Here is a 15,581-nt window from a genome sequence, read left to right as displayed (position 1 = left end):
CATCTCAAGCATGGGGCAGCACGGTGGCTCAGTGGTTAACACTGCAGCCTTCCAGCGCTAGGGTCCTGGGTCCAAATCTCACCAAGGACAACATCTGCAAGGAGTTTGTTCTCCCCGTGTTTGCGTGGGTTTCCTCCGGGTTCTCAGGTTTTCTACAACACTCCAAAGACAAACTGATAGGAAATGTAGATTGTGAGCCCCAATGGGGATGATAATGTCTGTAAAACACTGAGGAATATGTTGGCGCTATGTAAAAATAAAGATTATTATTAAGGTCAGGACTTTGACTAGGCCACTCCAAAGTCTTAATTTTGTTTTCTTTAAAGCACTCCTGTCAGCAGGATTGTGCTCTGTAAACTACATACACTGTCAGGTGGGTGACATTACACTGATTAACATGATACCTTGGTTGATGAAATCCGTCCTGTGGTTCTTGTAATCTTTAATTTCAGTTTGACAGTTTGGAGATAATGATATGCTTGTGCTTTGCGGAGGAACTGTGGTGGGGGAGGGGGGCGCTCTATCTGGTGCTCTGCTTACATATTCATCTGCATGCTCTTATGACAGCTCATTGTGCCTTCACTGACCTGCCTCCTATTTTACCTAGCCCCGCACTACTAGATGCATTATGTAAAATAGGAGGCAGGTCAGTGAAGGCACAATGACCTGTCATAAGACCATACAGATGAATATGTAAGCAGAGCACAAGATAGAGCGCCCCCACAGGTCGCCCCGAAGTACGAGCATATCATTATCTCCCAACTGAAAGTAAAGATTACACAAGAACCACAGGACGCATTTAATCAACCAAGGTATCATTTTAAACAGTGTAATGTCACCCACCTGACAGTGTATGTAGTTTATTGAGCACTCCTGCTGACAGGTGCGCTTTAAGCCATTCAGAGGTGGACTTGCTTGTGGTGTTTTGGATCATTGTCCTGCTGCATAACCCTAGTGCGCTTCAGCCTGAGGTCACAGACAGATGGCCGGACATTCTCTTTCAGGATTTTTTGGTAGACAGCAGAATTCATGGTTCCATTTACCACAGCCAGTCTTCCAGGTCCTGAAGCAGCAAAACAGCCCCAGACCATCACATTACCACCACCATATTTTACTGTTGGTATGATGTTCCTTTTCTGAAAATGCTGTGTTACTTCTGTGCCGGATGTAATGGGACATAAACCTTCCAAAAATTTCAACTTTTGTCTCGTCAGTCCACAGAGTATTCTCCCAAAAGTCTTGGCGATCATCAAGATGTTTTCTGGCAAAACTGAGACGAGCCTTTATGTTCTATTTGCTCAGCAGTGGTTTTCGTCTTGGAACTCTGCCATGCATGACATTTTTGCCCAGTTTCTTTCTTATGGTGGAGTCATGGACACTGACCGTAACTGAGGCAAGTGAGTTGTTGTTGTGTTTTTTTTTTGTGACCTCTTGGATGAGTCGTCGCATCGCTCTTGGGGTAATTTTGGTCAACCGGCCACTCCTGGGACTGTTCACCATTGTTTCATGTTTTCGCCATTTATGGATAATGGCTCTCACTGTGGTTCGCTGGAGTCTCAAAGCTTTAGAAATGGCTTTATAACCATTTTTGGAAGGCACCACAGGTTTACTATTTGATTGAACACCGTCTGATTCAGAGTCCACTCCCCTTGTTTTAGATGGATGTGGTTCAAAAAGTCTGCTTTGCAATTCTCTTCTCCTTTTATGTGGAGTGCTGCTAAAGGATAAGAGGTCAGCCACTGCTATCCGAGAGATCTGATTGGACACAGTTATTAGGGATCTGGATCCGCTCTGGTGGTTTATTTAAGCTATGGTCACCTTGTTGTATGACAAGATTCTGACCTTGTATGGATGAAGACTGTTTCACTGACAGGAGCTTATTTAGGTTGGAGGAACCTGACTTTTCTTCCCTTGTCTGGTGGCCCTGGACTATTAGATCCCCAGATGTGCTCCCCCTCCCTGAAGGCTTGCACCCTATAAGAAAGCAGTTGGACAGGTCCTAGGTGGAGTATATGCATCACAGAGGTATCTAGCCTCATGATGGGAAACCTGGAGAAGCAGGCTCTAGCACATATAGTGCTGAGAGGTGTTTTAATGGGCTCGGAGTTTGTGTCTGGCCTTTAGGAACGACTGGAAGAGCGGGGCGGGACTGGTTGTTCCCATCCTCCATTCCAGAAGATCCAGCTGGTGTAAAAGGGGACCTGAGTTGCTCCAGAGTTGTCTGGCAGTAGATTTGGAAACACCTCTGGAACTTGGCTCTGTAAAGGTGAAGGGAACTGTGATTCTTTGCAGACTTTAACCCCTTTGTGACAGAGCCAATTTTGACCTTAATGACCAGGCTAAATTTTATAAATCTGACCATTGTCACTTTATGTGATAACTCTGGAAAACTTCAACGGATCGCAGTGATTCTGAGGTTGTTTTTTTTTCGTGACATATTGTCAGGAAAGTAGTAAAATAGCCATGATAGTAGTAAAATTTGTTTGATACAACTTTCATTTATTTCTGAAAATTTCGTAAATTTGGCAAAAAGTCCGCAGTTTTCAAACTTTTAATTCTTATGCCCTTAAAGCAGAGAGTTACGTCACACAAAATAGTTAATAAATAACATTTCCCATTCATCTACTTTACATCAGCATCATTTTTTAAAACATTTTTTTTGTTAGGAAGTTAGAAGGTTTAAAAGTTGATCAGCAATTTCTAATTTTTCCAACAGAATTTACAAAACCATTTTTATAGGGACCACATCACATTTGAAGTGACTTTGGGGAGCCTATATGACAAAAAATATCCAAAAGTGACACCAATCTAAAAACTGCACCCCATCAAAGTCCTCAAAACCACATTCAAGAAGTTTATTAACCCTTCAGGTGCTTCACAGGAACTAAAGCAATGTGGAAGGAAAAAAATTAATATTTTACTTTTTTTACACAAATAGTTTACTTTAGCCCCAATTTTTTTTATTTTCACAGGGGTATCAGGATAAAGTGGACCCCAAAATTTGTTGTGCAATTTCTTTTGAGTATGCCAATACCCCATATGTGGGGGAAGACAATTTTTTAGGCGCACAGCAGGGCTCGGAAGGGAAGGAGCACCGTTTGACTTTTTGAACGCAAAAATGTCTGGCATCAAGAACAGATTCCATGTTACGTTTGGAGAGCCCGTGATGTGTCAAAACAGTGGAAACACTCCACAAGTGACCCCATTTTGGAAACTAGACCCCCTCAAGGAATGTATCTAGATGTGTGGTGAGCATCTCGAACCCCCAGGTGCTTCACAGAAGTTTATAACGTAGAGCTGTGAAAATAAAAAAAATCATATTTTTTTCCACAAAAAATGTACTTTTAGCCCCAATTTTTATTTTCACAAGGGTAACCGGAGAAAACGGACCCAAAAATGTGTTACACAATTTCTCCTAAGTATGCCGATACCCCATATGTGGGGGAAAACTACTGTTTCTGGCAGGGCTCGGAAAGGAAGGAGTGACGTTTCGGAACACAGACTTTGATGGAATCTTATGCGGGCGTCATGTCGTGTTTGGAGAGCCCCTGATGTGCCTAAACAGTGGAAACCCCCACAAGTGACCCCATTTTGGAAACTACACCCCTCAAGGATTTTATCCAGGGGTATCGTGAGCATTTTGAACCCACAGGTACTACACAGAATTTGATTGCATAAGGTCGTCATATGGAAAATTTTCATTTTTTTTCACGAAAATGTTGTTTTAGCCACAAATTAGTAATTTTCACAGTGGATAATAGGTGAAAACGGACCCCAAAATTGGTTACACAGTTTCTCCTGAACGCGTTGATGCCCCATATGTCGTCAGAAACTACTGTTAGGCCACATGGCAGGGCTGAGAAGGAAGGAGCGTTATTTGGCTTTTGGAGCACAGATTCTGCTAGAATAGTTTATGGGTGACATTTGCAGAGCCCCTAAGGTGCCAGAACAGCAGAAAAAAACTAAGTGTGACCCCATTGTAGAAATTGCACCTCTCAATTAATCAATCTACAGTTGCAGTGACTATTTTGTAACATCCACGCCAGACTTTATTCTGGAGAATTGCAAATATGTCAGTTTAGTGCCCATTAGTGATGAGCGAGCACTAAAATGGAATACTCGGGTGCTCGACCTCGACCCGAGCAACGAGCCCAATGTAAGTCTATGGGAAACTCGAGCATTTTTCTGGCGGTTCCCCCCGGCGGTCTGCAGAAGGTCTAAAATTGCCCAAATCGATGGGAACAGTGCTCAATTAAACGTCAGGCAGGCAGAATATATAGGCAGACGGTATATAGCAGGGTGCATGAAAAACATAGCAGGGCACTTGGAACACACTAGTACCCTCCGATTTTCATGCACCCGTCTCTTTAAAAAAGCCGGCAATTCAGCAGCGGCATACACCGGTACCCGACAATTTAGAACAGAAAGAATAGAGCATCACACATTGATTGGATAGATAGAAACATGTCAGTCACATATATAAGAAGTACAGTGACAGTGTTGATTACTGTACTTGTCATTTAGTGTTAAAATAAAGGATTTAGTAAAAAAAAAATTGGCGTGGGGTTCCCCGTAATTTTAGTCTCTAGCGGAGGTTAAGCAGACGGCTGGGGCAGATGTTTGAAGCCTGGGAAGGGGGTAATACCCACGGAGCTTCCCAGGCTACTAATATCAGCCCCCAGCTGAATACCTAGCCTTTACTACCTATTAAAATGGGAGACCGCCCATGACGTGGGGTCCCCCTATTTTAATAGCTAGCAAAGGCTAGGCAGACAGCTGGGGGCTGATATTAATAGCCTTCACTGAGGAGCTTCTTAGTGTCTGCGGCATGGCAAGCTGGATGGCAGCATTCTGCTGTGCTCCAGCCTGTCATCTCGATGTAGCAGAGCTGGAGCTGTCCTGGGAACCATGGAAAGGTAAGGATAAGGTTGGTTTATTATTTTACTTTTATTGCAGGAGATCGTTGGCTTCAGCTGGAATGGGTGTAATGGTAAGTAGAGTTTAATTTAGAACATTAAAGAATTGTGTCTTTATTTCAATTAAAGGACTTTATTCTGGGTGTTTGTGTTTTTTTTAACTTTGACTATGGGGTTAGTAATGGGGGTCTCTCCATTACTAACCTGGGCTTGATGTCAGCTGGCATTATAAGCTGACATCAACCCCAGCCCTATTACCCCACTGCCACCGCTACAGGGCAGTGGGAAGAGCGAGGCTAAGTGCCAGAATTGGCACATCCTATGGATGCGCCATTTCTGGGACGGCTGACGGCTGGTGTTTCTAGCCTGGGAGGGGGCCAATATTCATGGCACCCTTCCTGGGCTATTAATATCAATATTAAAATAGGGGGGACCCCACGTCTTTTTTTTTGGGTCCCCCATTTTAATAGGTAGTAAAGGCTAGGTATTCAGCTGGGGGCTGATATTAGTAGCCTGGGAAGCTCCGTGGGTATTACCCCCTTCCTAGGCTTCAAACATCTGCCCCAGCCGTCTGCTTAACCTCCGCTAGAGACTAAAATTACGGGGAACTCCACGCCAAATTTTTTTTAAATAAATCCTTTATTTTAACACTAAATGACAAGTACAGTAACCAACACTGTCACTGAACTTATTATATATGTGACTGACATGTTTCTATCTATCTAATCAATGTGTGATGCTCTATTCTTTCTGTTCTAAATTGTCGGGTACCGGTGTATGCCGCTGCTGAATTGCCGGCTTTTCATGTTTCACTGTGAGCACTGTTCCCATCGATTTGGGCAATCACTGTAATGCCACAACCACCATGGCTGTGGCATTACAGTGAGTGGCAGACAATCCCTGCATGATTGGTGCTCTAAATAGCGCCAAACATGCAGGACGGGGACCCGAGCTCCCACCCGAGCATCGCGCAAGTACTCTGCGAGCTCCGAGCATCTCGAGTACTGAGATGCTCGGACGAGTACCGATCAGTGGCGAGCATGCTCGCTCATCACTAGTGCCCATACATTGTGCCCCCATATATTGTAGCGCCCCCATACATTGTAACCAGCTTGTGCTTCTGGCGAAACGCACCCCGTAAATTGTTAAGTGCTCTCTCCCCACTACAATAATGGCAAAAATGTGGCCGCTTACTGTGGTATAGGCACAGAAGGAGGGGGGAATTTGGATTTGGGGGCGCAGATTTCACTGGATTTTATTTGAGAGGGCAGGAGCCACGTCGCTTTTCCAGAGTCTTTGTTCTACCAGTAATGTGAGACCCCCTATATTTCCAGTGACAGATGACAGATCTGAGTGGGGCTGGTTTTGTGCATGATAAATTTAGGGGTTTTATTGGTAACATTTTGAGGTACATAATACTTTTCGATCATTTTCAGAATAAGGCTGGAGCGCCTTCTTGTGTTCTACACTGAGCACTTACGTCGGGGTTTCCGTGTAAATCCCACAAAATACGATTCAAACGAAACCCCTGGCGTAACCACCCACCATAATGAGGCAGATGGAGACACTTTGGATTCCGTTTGGCATCTGCTCTGGTGGTATCCATCTTTTTAGGCGCGCAGATCTTTGGTCGCCCACACTTGTGTGCTAAAAAGACGCCTACAATGATGGGCCGACACCGGAACAGAGACCAGTCCAAAATGCTTCCATCTGCCTTATAAGTGAGTGGTTCCGTACAGTGGGGGTTGTCCGAATCGCAGTTTTGGGGAATTTACATGGAAACTCCGATGTAAGCGCTCAGCGGAGAACGCAGGATAAATGTGAGCCAAGCCTAAGTGATAAGGCGGATTTATTCTTCTGGTCGGTGTTATTACAGCAATACCACATTTATATCAGGATTTTTTAGGTTTTGCTGCTGTTAAGCCAGAAAAATGCTTTTTTATAAAAAGTTGTTTTTTTTTTTGTCGCCATATTCTGAGAGCTGTAACTTTTTTTATTGCTGGCAAGTTGTATGATGGCTTATTTTTGCGGTACAAGTTGCAGATTTTTTTGTCTCATTATGGGGCACATAGTATTTTTTGATCGCTTTTTATTCAGATTTTTCAGACACAGAATAAACAAAAACCAGTAATTCAGTTATTGTTTTTATTCTTTGCGCTGTTCATCGTTCGGTAAAAGTGATCAGACCGACTATAGCGATACAAGATTTATATTGTTTTTTTTTTGTATGCTTTGCTATTTTTACACACTAAAAACAATATTTTACAAAAATTAATTTGTTTTTGCATCGCCATATTCTGAGAGCTCTAACTTTTTTTATTTTTTTTGCCGAATGAGCCATATTAGGGCTTGTTTTTTGAGGGACGGTTTGACGTTTTCATTTATTCCATTTTTTTATTTTTTATTTTTTTTACATGTGACTTTTTGATCGCTTTTTATTCACTTTTTTGTGTGAGTCAGTTTGATTAAAATGCGACATTTTTCGCATTTTTTTTCATTATTATTTGTTTTACGGCTTTCCCCATACGGAATAAACGACATGCCAGTTTTATAGAGCGGGTCGTTCCGGACTTGGTGACACCAATTATGTGTACTTTTTTTTTGGTTTATTTTTGTTTTATCACAAACGCTACGTTTTGAGTGGCGAAACAGCTTTTTGTGATGTGTGTGAGCTTTTTTTGTGTTTTTTCTTTCATTATTTTTATCTTACTTTTTCACTAAGTCCCACTGTGAGACGTGTATAATTTTTTTATTGCTGATCTCATGCACTGCCGTACTCGTGTACTGCAGTGCATTAAAGCCGTTAGTGAGTCACTGACTCAGCCTCAGAGCTTTTAGCTGGATCTTGCAGGCCACTGTACCCTAGGGTCATCACATGACCTCAGGGTACCATGGTAAGCATCGGGACCCGCTATTTTCATTGCGGGGGTCCGATGGCTACTAAGTGGAGGGGGTCTTGTGACCCCCTTGTATTGACTTAAATACTGCTGTTGCGATTCACAGCGGTATTTAAGGGTTTAATCTGCCCTGATCGGTCGCAAAACCGTCTTGGGCCGATAGTGCATGGTGTCAGCTGTCATATACAGCTTACACCTGCAAGAATTGCCGCTGCCGGGCGGCACTATTCCCTTATTCCCAATCACGATCAAGAATAAGGCCCCTTAACGACCACCGTTTTAAAGCGTATCGGCTGCTGTTAATGGGTTAATGAACTTAATTGTAAACAGGTGACCCTGTACTTGCTGAGTACATTGTTTTCTTCTGTTATACCTTTTATGCCGGAAAGGCTGTTTTGTTTTGCCGAGAGTCCTCCGAAGTTTATGGAGATAATAAACTTCACCTGCTTGGACTCATCCGCATTGCCTTCTTGTACCTGTGTGAACTCTACCAGCTGCCTGAAAGTGAGTGAATCCCTGCAACCCATATTAATGACCTGCAATATTGGATTTGTCCAAGGAACTCTTCTGGACAGATTTTTTTTCTTACAGCCACTAGAGGAGAAAACAAGTCATCATTGGAGAAAGAGTAAATTTGCTTCCAACCAACCTTGTAATGCACATTGGTTTGCCAGAATCTCCCATTGCAGCACCCGAGGGTGTATCTGGGCCGAAGCCACTGCCGGTATGCAGGAGGTTAGAGTTCCTAAGACAGACATTGCCTTCCTTAGAGTCATGGTTGGATTGTTTATTAACCTTGACACTTGGCAGAATACCTTCACCTTCTCTTCTGGGAGATAGCAGCTCTGATTCGCTGAGTCCAGGAGAAGACCAAGGAAGATGGTCTTCTCTGTCTGAGATGGCTTAGTGGTTGGACACGATGACCCTGGAGGACCCTTCCAACCCTAACATTCTGTGATTCTATGATTAAGACCTGCATCCTTTGGGGTTATAACCTCTATTTATTTATTTATTTTTTTAAATTGAGCTACCAACCTAACTTTGTCAGGATAGCCCTGATTTCTGCAAGCCGAGTTCTGCAGCGTTCGACTGATCTGCCCACAATCATTGAGGTAAGGTATCACTAACGCCTCTTTCACCCGAAGATGAGGTGTCTACTATCTTTGTAAAGATTCAACGGGCCCATTGACAACCCGAAGGGAAGGGCCCGAAAGTGAAAGTGCCTGAATTCCCCTTTTATACATAGAGCAACTGTCAGGAATTTCTAGTGATCCACGTAGATTGGAACGTGATAGTCCTGGATTTAAAAGATGCATACTACCATATAGCAACCTGGAAATAGGAGTTTTATGGCCGATCTCCATTTTGAATGATCTGACTTTCAGGAATCTGTTTAGCCCCATCAGGTTTATTATTGTCCTGAAAGTTGCGTCCGGTTTCTGTGCTAAAATGAGTGGAAAGTAGATCCCCCTCCTCCTCTTCTTGTTTTGGGACTTCTGAGAATTCACTCCGCACTAATTCCAGGACTTCTTGGAGAATTCCGGGCTTTGGTCACCACAAAATTCTCCGGGGAACAGTTAGAAACTCCGACTTCTGGCCTAACTGCATAAATATCCAGTTGCTTGATGAAATTTGTCCTTGGGAAGGAAAAGAGAGAGAAAACCTTCCTCCTACCTGGGGGATGTTTTTTTTTACCCTTAGAGAAGGGTTTCCTCAAACTTGAAGTCTTTGCCTCTCTTTTTCTGGTTTCCCCTCTTGTCCTGGTTTCTTGAGGGGCATTTTCCAGCTGTATTCCTTTCTCTGAAAGGACCTCTTATACGATGGGATCTGATGGGTGGGAGACACTCCACCCTTTTATTCTGTAGGTTTACTGTCATTGAAGGGCAGGTCCCCTCTCCGTGGTGCTGTCATGGGTGATCGGGAAAAACAGAAAACCAAAACAGGAGATCCTCTAGAATATTTAATAATCAGTTATATTATCAGGTCTTATGAATGTCAGATTAAAGGGACTTTGATTATTTTTTTATTCTCCTTGGTAGCCATATCAATAGAAGCATCACTAAGATGAAGGTGGAGACCGCCATGGACACGTGTAGTTCTCACGTGTATAAGGAAGGAAATGGAAGTTCTGGACTTGGTTGTAACCTAGAGAGAAGAAATCATTTAATGAGACAGTACTAAAAATGAAAGAGATATATTAGAGTCAGCAACCGGCTGGGAGTTGTAGTGTCACAACAGCAGGTTACTTACCTCTACGACTAGATAGTACAATTAGAACTATCACATCCATACTTCTTATTACGGCACCATGTAATACCACGATCAGCCGATCACTCGGATAGCGGCTTGTACAGTCTAGACAGCCCATTTAAAGGGTATTCTCATCTTTTATTGGATATGCCATTGATCTACGATAGGTACAGCTATCCCCAGAACTAGGATCCACAGGGTCCCACCTCATAAATGGACCCCTGGCTGACGCAACCAGGCGGTGAATAAATAGAGAAGTGTGAGCTTTATAGTCTGAGCTTTCTAGGAGACCGTGACTGTGATATTACTATGTACAGCAATATTGTGTTATTGCAGTGTATAACACAAGCCATCAAACTATTGCAGGTTTACGTCCCCAAGGGGGAATAAAAAAGTGAAAATTAATTAAAAAAAAAAAAAATTTCAAAAATTTATTGAAATAAACGTGTTTTTTTTTAAATGAGGAAAAAAAGTTCTAGAGTCCGATACATCAAAAATAAAATGTAACCGCTGCGATCAAAGCAATGTATGTTCCCTAAAGTGGTATCAATAAAAACTACAGCTCGGCACGCAAAAAACAAGCCCTGTACAGCTCCGAATAAAAATTAAAGAAGCACTCCCATCAAAATTTTTATCCTCTTAATATATTGCAATCATCATATTATATAGCGCTGTGTACTTACAATTGCTCATTTTGCCTTTCTACCCAGCTAATTCTTCTCTTTTTTTCTGCTTTATGTAGAAACAGGAAGTTTCTTGTGCCTGCATTTATCATTCCCCTCTTCATCTCCTGACCCAACTGCTCCCTCCTCCTCCCTGCCATAGACTTTTGCTGTGACTCATGCAGGGAAAATTGACCTCCTGTTTCTACATGGAGCTTAGAAGGATTCAGCTAGCCAGTTTTTAATCACGTGATGTCATAGACCTAATGGAGAAGAGGAGAATTAGCTGGGTAGAAAGGCAAAATGAGCAATTGTAAGTACACAGGGATATATAATGTAATGACTGCAATATAGTAAGAGGATAAAAACTTTAATGGGAGGAGGAGGAGGAGTGCTTCTTTAAGTTACAGGTCTCAGAAAATGGGGACACAGTTCAGTAGCACCATAATTGTGTATACCTAAAGAATCATATGAACCCTGTAGAAATTAAACCCAAAGAACAAGTGTGTTTTTTTCCCACTATTTCATACCCCTTTTTTCCTATTGTATGATAAAGTGAAAGGTACCATTCAAAACTACGTCCCACAAAAAAATAAAAAAAAATCCTCATCTGACTATGTAGATGGAAAAATAAAGCCATGGGTCTTAGAAGATGGAGACATTTTTTGTTACAAAAATTAAAACTATAGATCTGCCTAACGAGGGATTCCCATGACAGTAAGATTTTTTTGGTATGTGAGCTGTTATTTTTATGGATAGCTCATGGACCTATCACAATAATTTTTTCTTTGGTGAACTCATTGTCAGCCCCCCCCCCCCCCATGCCCCAACACCCCAAAAAAATGGAGATGTCTCATAGATCAATCTTGCTACTGCAAGTCAATGGTCCCATGGAAAACAAACAGCGCATGGATGTCATCCACGATCTGCCCGTATTCTACTTTTTAATTGATAGGAGAAGTTTATGGTTTGTTTTTATTGCCATCCATCACTTAATATGGTTACAGCTTTCTTTCCGACATGAGGACCCATCAAGCAGCCCTCCATATCTCAGCTTCCAGCACAAGTGTGATACCAGAAGCCCATAACACATGTGAAATCTGTTTTCTGGTGGGGTCAGCAGTTCCTTACCAGTTCTCCTCACTCCAGGTGGTATTCTGCGACTCCATCACGTGGAAGGAATAGGCGTGACGAGAGTTGGGTGAACTGTTCAGGTCACTCTTGTGCACAACTTCTCCGTGGATTAGAACGAGTCCTCCTAAGTAGTAAGTGAAGACAATATCCCAAAGAATGAAACCCAAGAAGAAATGGGTGATGCAAAAAATCAAAATGTAGTAATTAAAAGAAATTTTATTTATATCCACTAAAAAGTATAAAGATTCTAAAAATAAAAGGTTTATAAATTGATCCAGAAAAGTTACAAGTAATAAACAGCAATTTATAAAAGCACTCCTCCTCCTCCTCCCAGCAAAGTTTTTATCCTCCTAATATATTGCAGTCATCATATTATATAGCGCTGTGTACTTACAATTGCTCATTTCGCCTTTCTACCCAGATAATTCTTCTCTTTTCCCTTAGGTCTATGACATCACTGTAACATCCCTGGCGGAGTGCTGGCATGGCTTACCATCTCCCACCATGCGATACCGCCAACTTACCTATCAGTCCAGGCTGTGCACTATACTCCTTTACTTGCTGTGTGCATGTCTCTTGTCTGCTGGCTTAGGGCGGCGGCGCTGCTACTTCCTGATTCTTAAAGTTAGTGTGCGCAGTCCTAATGCGTCCCAAGCCTATTGCTATGAGTCACTGGATACTTAAACCTCCCCTACCCAGTAGGAGGGGCCTGAGCAACACTTTCTTTCAGTGTGTTCCTTGAAACTGAGTTGCCAGGTCCTGTCCTGTATCTTGTCTGTTTCCGCCACCCTGGGGGCTGAGTACCCAGGCCCGTTACCTGTATCTGTGACTTCTAGTGTATTCCTGCCACCCTGGGGGCTGAGTACCCAGGCTCGTTCCTGTATCTCGTTCCAGTGTCAGTTCCTGTCTGAACTGTGTCCTAGTCCGTTATCTGTTTGTCTCTATGTCCGATCCTTCCCTTTTCCTACCGTGCCTGAACCAGTACCTAACTCCAACTCGTTGTCTCTGTACTCCTGTTTGAGTTTTGTGTTCACTCGCTTCTTCATTGCAAGTACCTTGTGTGTATCTGGTTCTGCTTGTCCCGTTTCCCTGCCTCCGTTTCTACCTCCTGTATTCTAGCTATCTTCCTGTGTTTCCCTGTCTGTTCCATGTGAACAGAGCCCTGTCCTGTCTGTCTGCGGCTCTGCTCGCTCTGCTCGTCCTCCGCACCCGTGGCTGTGCTCCGCTCGTCCTCCGCACCCGTGGCTGTGCTCCGCTCATCCTCCGCACCCGTGGCTGTGCTCCGCTCATCCTCCGCACCCGCGGCTCCGCTCCGCTCGTCCTCCACATCCGCTGCTCCGCTTGTCCTCCGCACCTGCGGCTCTGCTCCGCTTGTCCTCCGCACCTGCGGCTCTGCTCCGCTTGTCCTCCGCACCTGCGGCTCTGCTCCGCTTGTCCTCCGCACCTGCGGCTCTGCTCCGCTTGTCCTCCGCACCTGCGGCTCTGCTCCGCTTGTCCTCCGCACCTGCGGCTCTGCTCCGCTTGTCCTCCGCACCTGCGGCTCTGCTCCGCTTGTCCTCCGCACCTGCGGCTCTGCTCCGCTCTGCTCTGCTTGTCCTCCGCACCTGCGGCTCTGCTCCGCTCTCCTCTGCTTGTCCTCCGCACCTGCGGCTCTGCTCCGCTTGTCCTCTGCACCTGCGGCTCTGTTCCTGTATCCCAGTCTGTACTGGTCCCTATCCAGCCTGCCTTCCTACCTGCCTGTACCCGCCTGTCTGCATACCAGCCGTGCCTACCAGTACCCACCTGTCTGCATACCAGTCGTGCCTACCAGTACCCACCTGTCTGCACACCAGCAAAACCTGCCCGTTCCTGTATTCCCTGGTGTGGGTCAACAGCTGTGACCGGGGTCTGACCTGGAGTAGCACCTGGGCCACCTCCCACGTCCCTCCTCGGACCACGGAGTCGATTAAGCCACCGTGTGTTCGTGGTCGGATCTGGCGAGGCCCCTAGTCCCGCCCCTCCAGGCACTCCTCGGTTCGTGGCCCAGTGGGACCACTAACCACGCTCACGCCAGTCAGTCCGGGCGTGAGCACAACAATCACGTGATTAAAAACTGACAAGCTGAACCCTTCTAAGCTCTATGTAAAAACAGGAGGTCAATTTTCCCTGTATAAGTCATGAGTCACTGTAAAAGTCCCTGGCAGGGGGAGGAGGGAGCTGCTAGGTAAAGAGTTGACGAGGTGGGGAATGATAAATGCAGGGACTAGAAACTTCCTGTTTCTACATAGAGCAGAGAAAAGAGAAGATTTATCTAGGTAGAAAGGCAAAATGAGCAATTGTAAGTACACAGTGCTAAATAATATGATGACTGCAATATATTACGAGAATAAAAACTTCGATGGGAGGAGGAGTGCTTCTCTAAGCTATAACAATCATATTATAGTTATGGAATATGTGAAACAAGTCAGTGTATAATGCCAAGAGATAAGAGATACTTAAAGGCTGCCAGTCTGGATCAAATGTCCCCACGCCCCTGTTTGTATAGTAGTAAGTGAAGGTATGAACAAAGGTTTCTGGGCAACGGCCCTATGATAAACATGCATACAGCCGGAGGTCCCCTTTCATCATGCACCTTTGGACACCGGGGCTGGCACAAACTGGTCATCATGGTAGCTCCGCTCTTCTCCAATGAAAGATGTGCAGGGTACGGAGCCTGGCGGCGTGCGCACCATTTGACGCGATATTCCAGCTTAAGAAGACAAATTTGTAAACGGTCATTAGGAAACACAAAAAAGACAAAATGCTCGTTTGGCCCAATTTCCCCACAAACATTCATGCTTAGGCATTTATTCATTTATTTTGGATACCGGAAACTTGGTGCTGCAGATGGCCAAAGGAAGAACGTATTGGATAGGTTAAAATATAACCAAACATGGGCCTGTTGGAATATATCTGGGATAGGATGGGACTGATGTTTCAGTCTGATCCCCTTTTCCCTGATCCGAATGATAAATACACAGTCATGGCCAAAAGTGTTGGCATCCTTGAAATTGTTCCAGAAAATTAAGTATTTCTCCCATAAAATAATTGCAATTGCACATATTTTGTTATACACAAGTTGTTTTCCTTTGTGTGTATTGGAACAACACAAAAAAAATTGCAAATCGGACATCATTTTACACAAAACCCCAAAAATGTCCCAGACAAAATTGTTGGCACCTTTCCTAAATTGTGGGTAAACAACTTTTTCAAGCATGTGATTCTCATTCAAACTCACCTGTGGCAAGTAACAGGTGTGGGCAATATGAAAATCACACCTGAAACAAGATAAAAAGGGGAGAAGTTGACCCAATCTTTGCATTGGGTGTCTGTGTGTGCCACACTAAGCATGGAGAACAGAAAGAGGAGAAGAGAACTGTCTGAGGACTCGAGAACCAAAATTGTTGAAAAATATCAACAATCTCAAGGTTACAAGTCCATCTCCAGAGATCTTGATGTTCCTTTGTCCACGATGAGCAACATAATCAAGAGGTTTACAACCCATGGTGCTGTAGCTAATCTCCCTGGACGGCAGAGAAAAATTGATGAAAGGTTGCAACCCAAGATAGTCCGGCTGGTGGATAAGCAGCCCCAATCAAGTTCCAAAGAAATTCAGGGTGCACCAACATGAGCACAAACTATCCATCGACATTTGAATGAAATTAAACGCTATGGCAGGAGACCCAGGAGAACCTCACTGCTGA

General features: G+C 44.0%; 1 protein-coding gene across 2 annotated transcripts in view; it reads right to left on the bottom strand.

Annotated features, from left to right (window-relative positions):
• Positions 1 to 9,760: 9,760 nt before the first annotated feature.
• Positions 9,761 to 15,581, bottom strand: part of PHYHD1 (phytanoyl-CoA dioxygenase domain containing 1) — a 40,578-nt gene continuing 34,757 nt past the window's right edge. For both annotated transcript variants that reach the window (XM_073640060.1, XM_073640059.1), the window contains 3 exons: positions 14,471 to 14,587; positions 11,857 to 11,983; positions 9,761 to 9,958 (listed from right to left, as the gene is read on the bottom strand). In XM_073640060.1, coding sequence (XP_073496161.1) covers positions 9,913 to 9,958; positions 11,857 to 11,983; positions 14,471 to 14,587 — 290 coding nt within the window. In that variant the 3' untranslated portion in view covers positions 9,761 to 9,912. The remainder of the gene's footprint in view (positions 9,959 to 11,856; positions 11,984 to 14,470; positions 14,588 to 15,581) is intronic.

This window comes from Phyllobates terribilis, unplaced genomic scaffold (assembly GCF_046119375.1).
Source record: "Phyllobates terribilis strain yellow unplaced genomic scaffold, ASM4611937v1 Scaffold_7__3_contigs__length_470593459, whole genome shotgun sequence".
NCBI classification, from domain to species: Eukaryota; Metazoa; Chordata; class Amphibia; order Anura; family Dendrobatidae; genus Phyllobates; species Phyllobates terribilis.
This window is presented reverse-complemented; position numbering and strand designations above follow the sequence as displayed.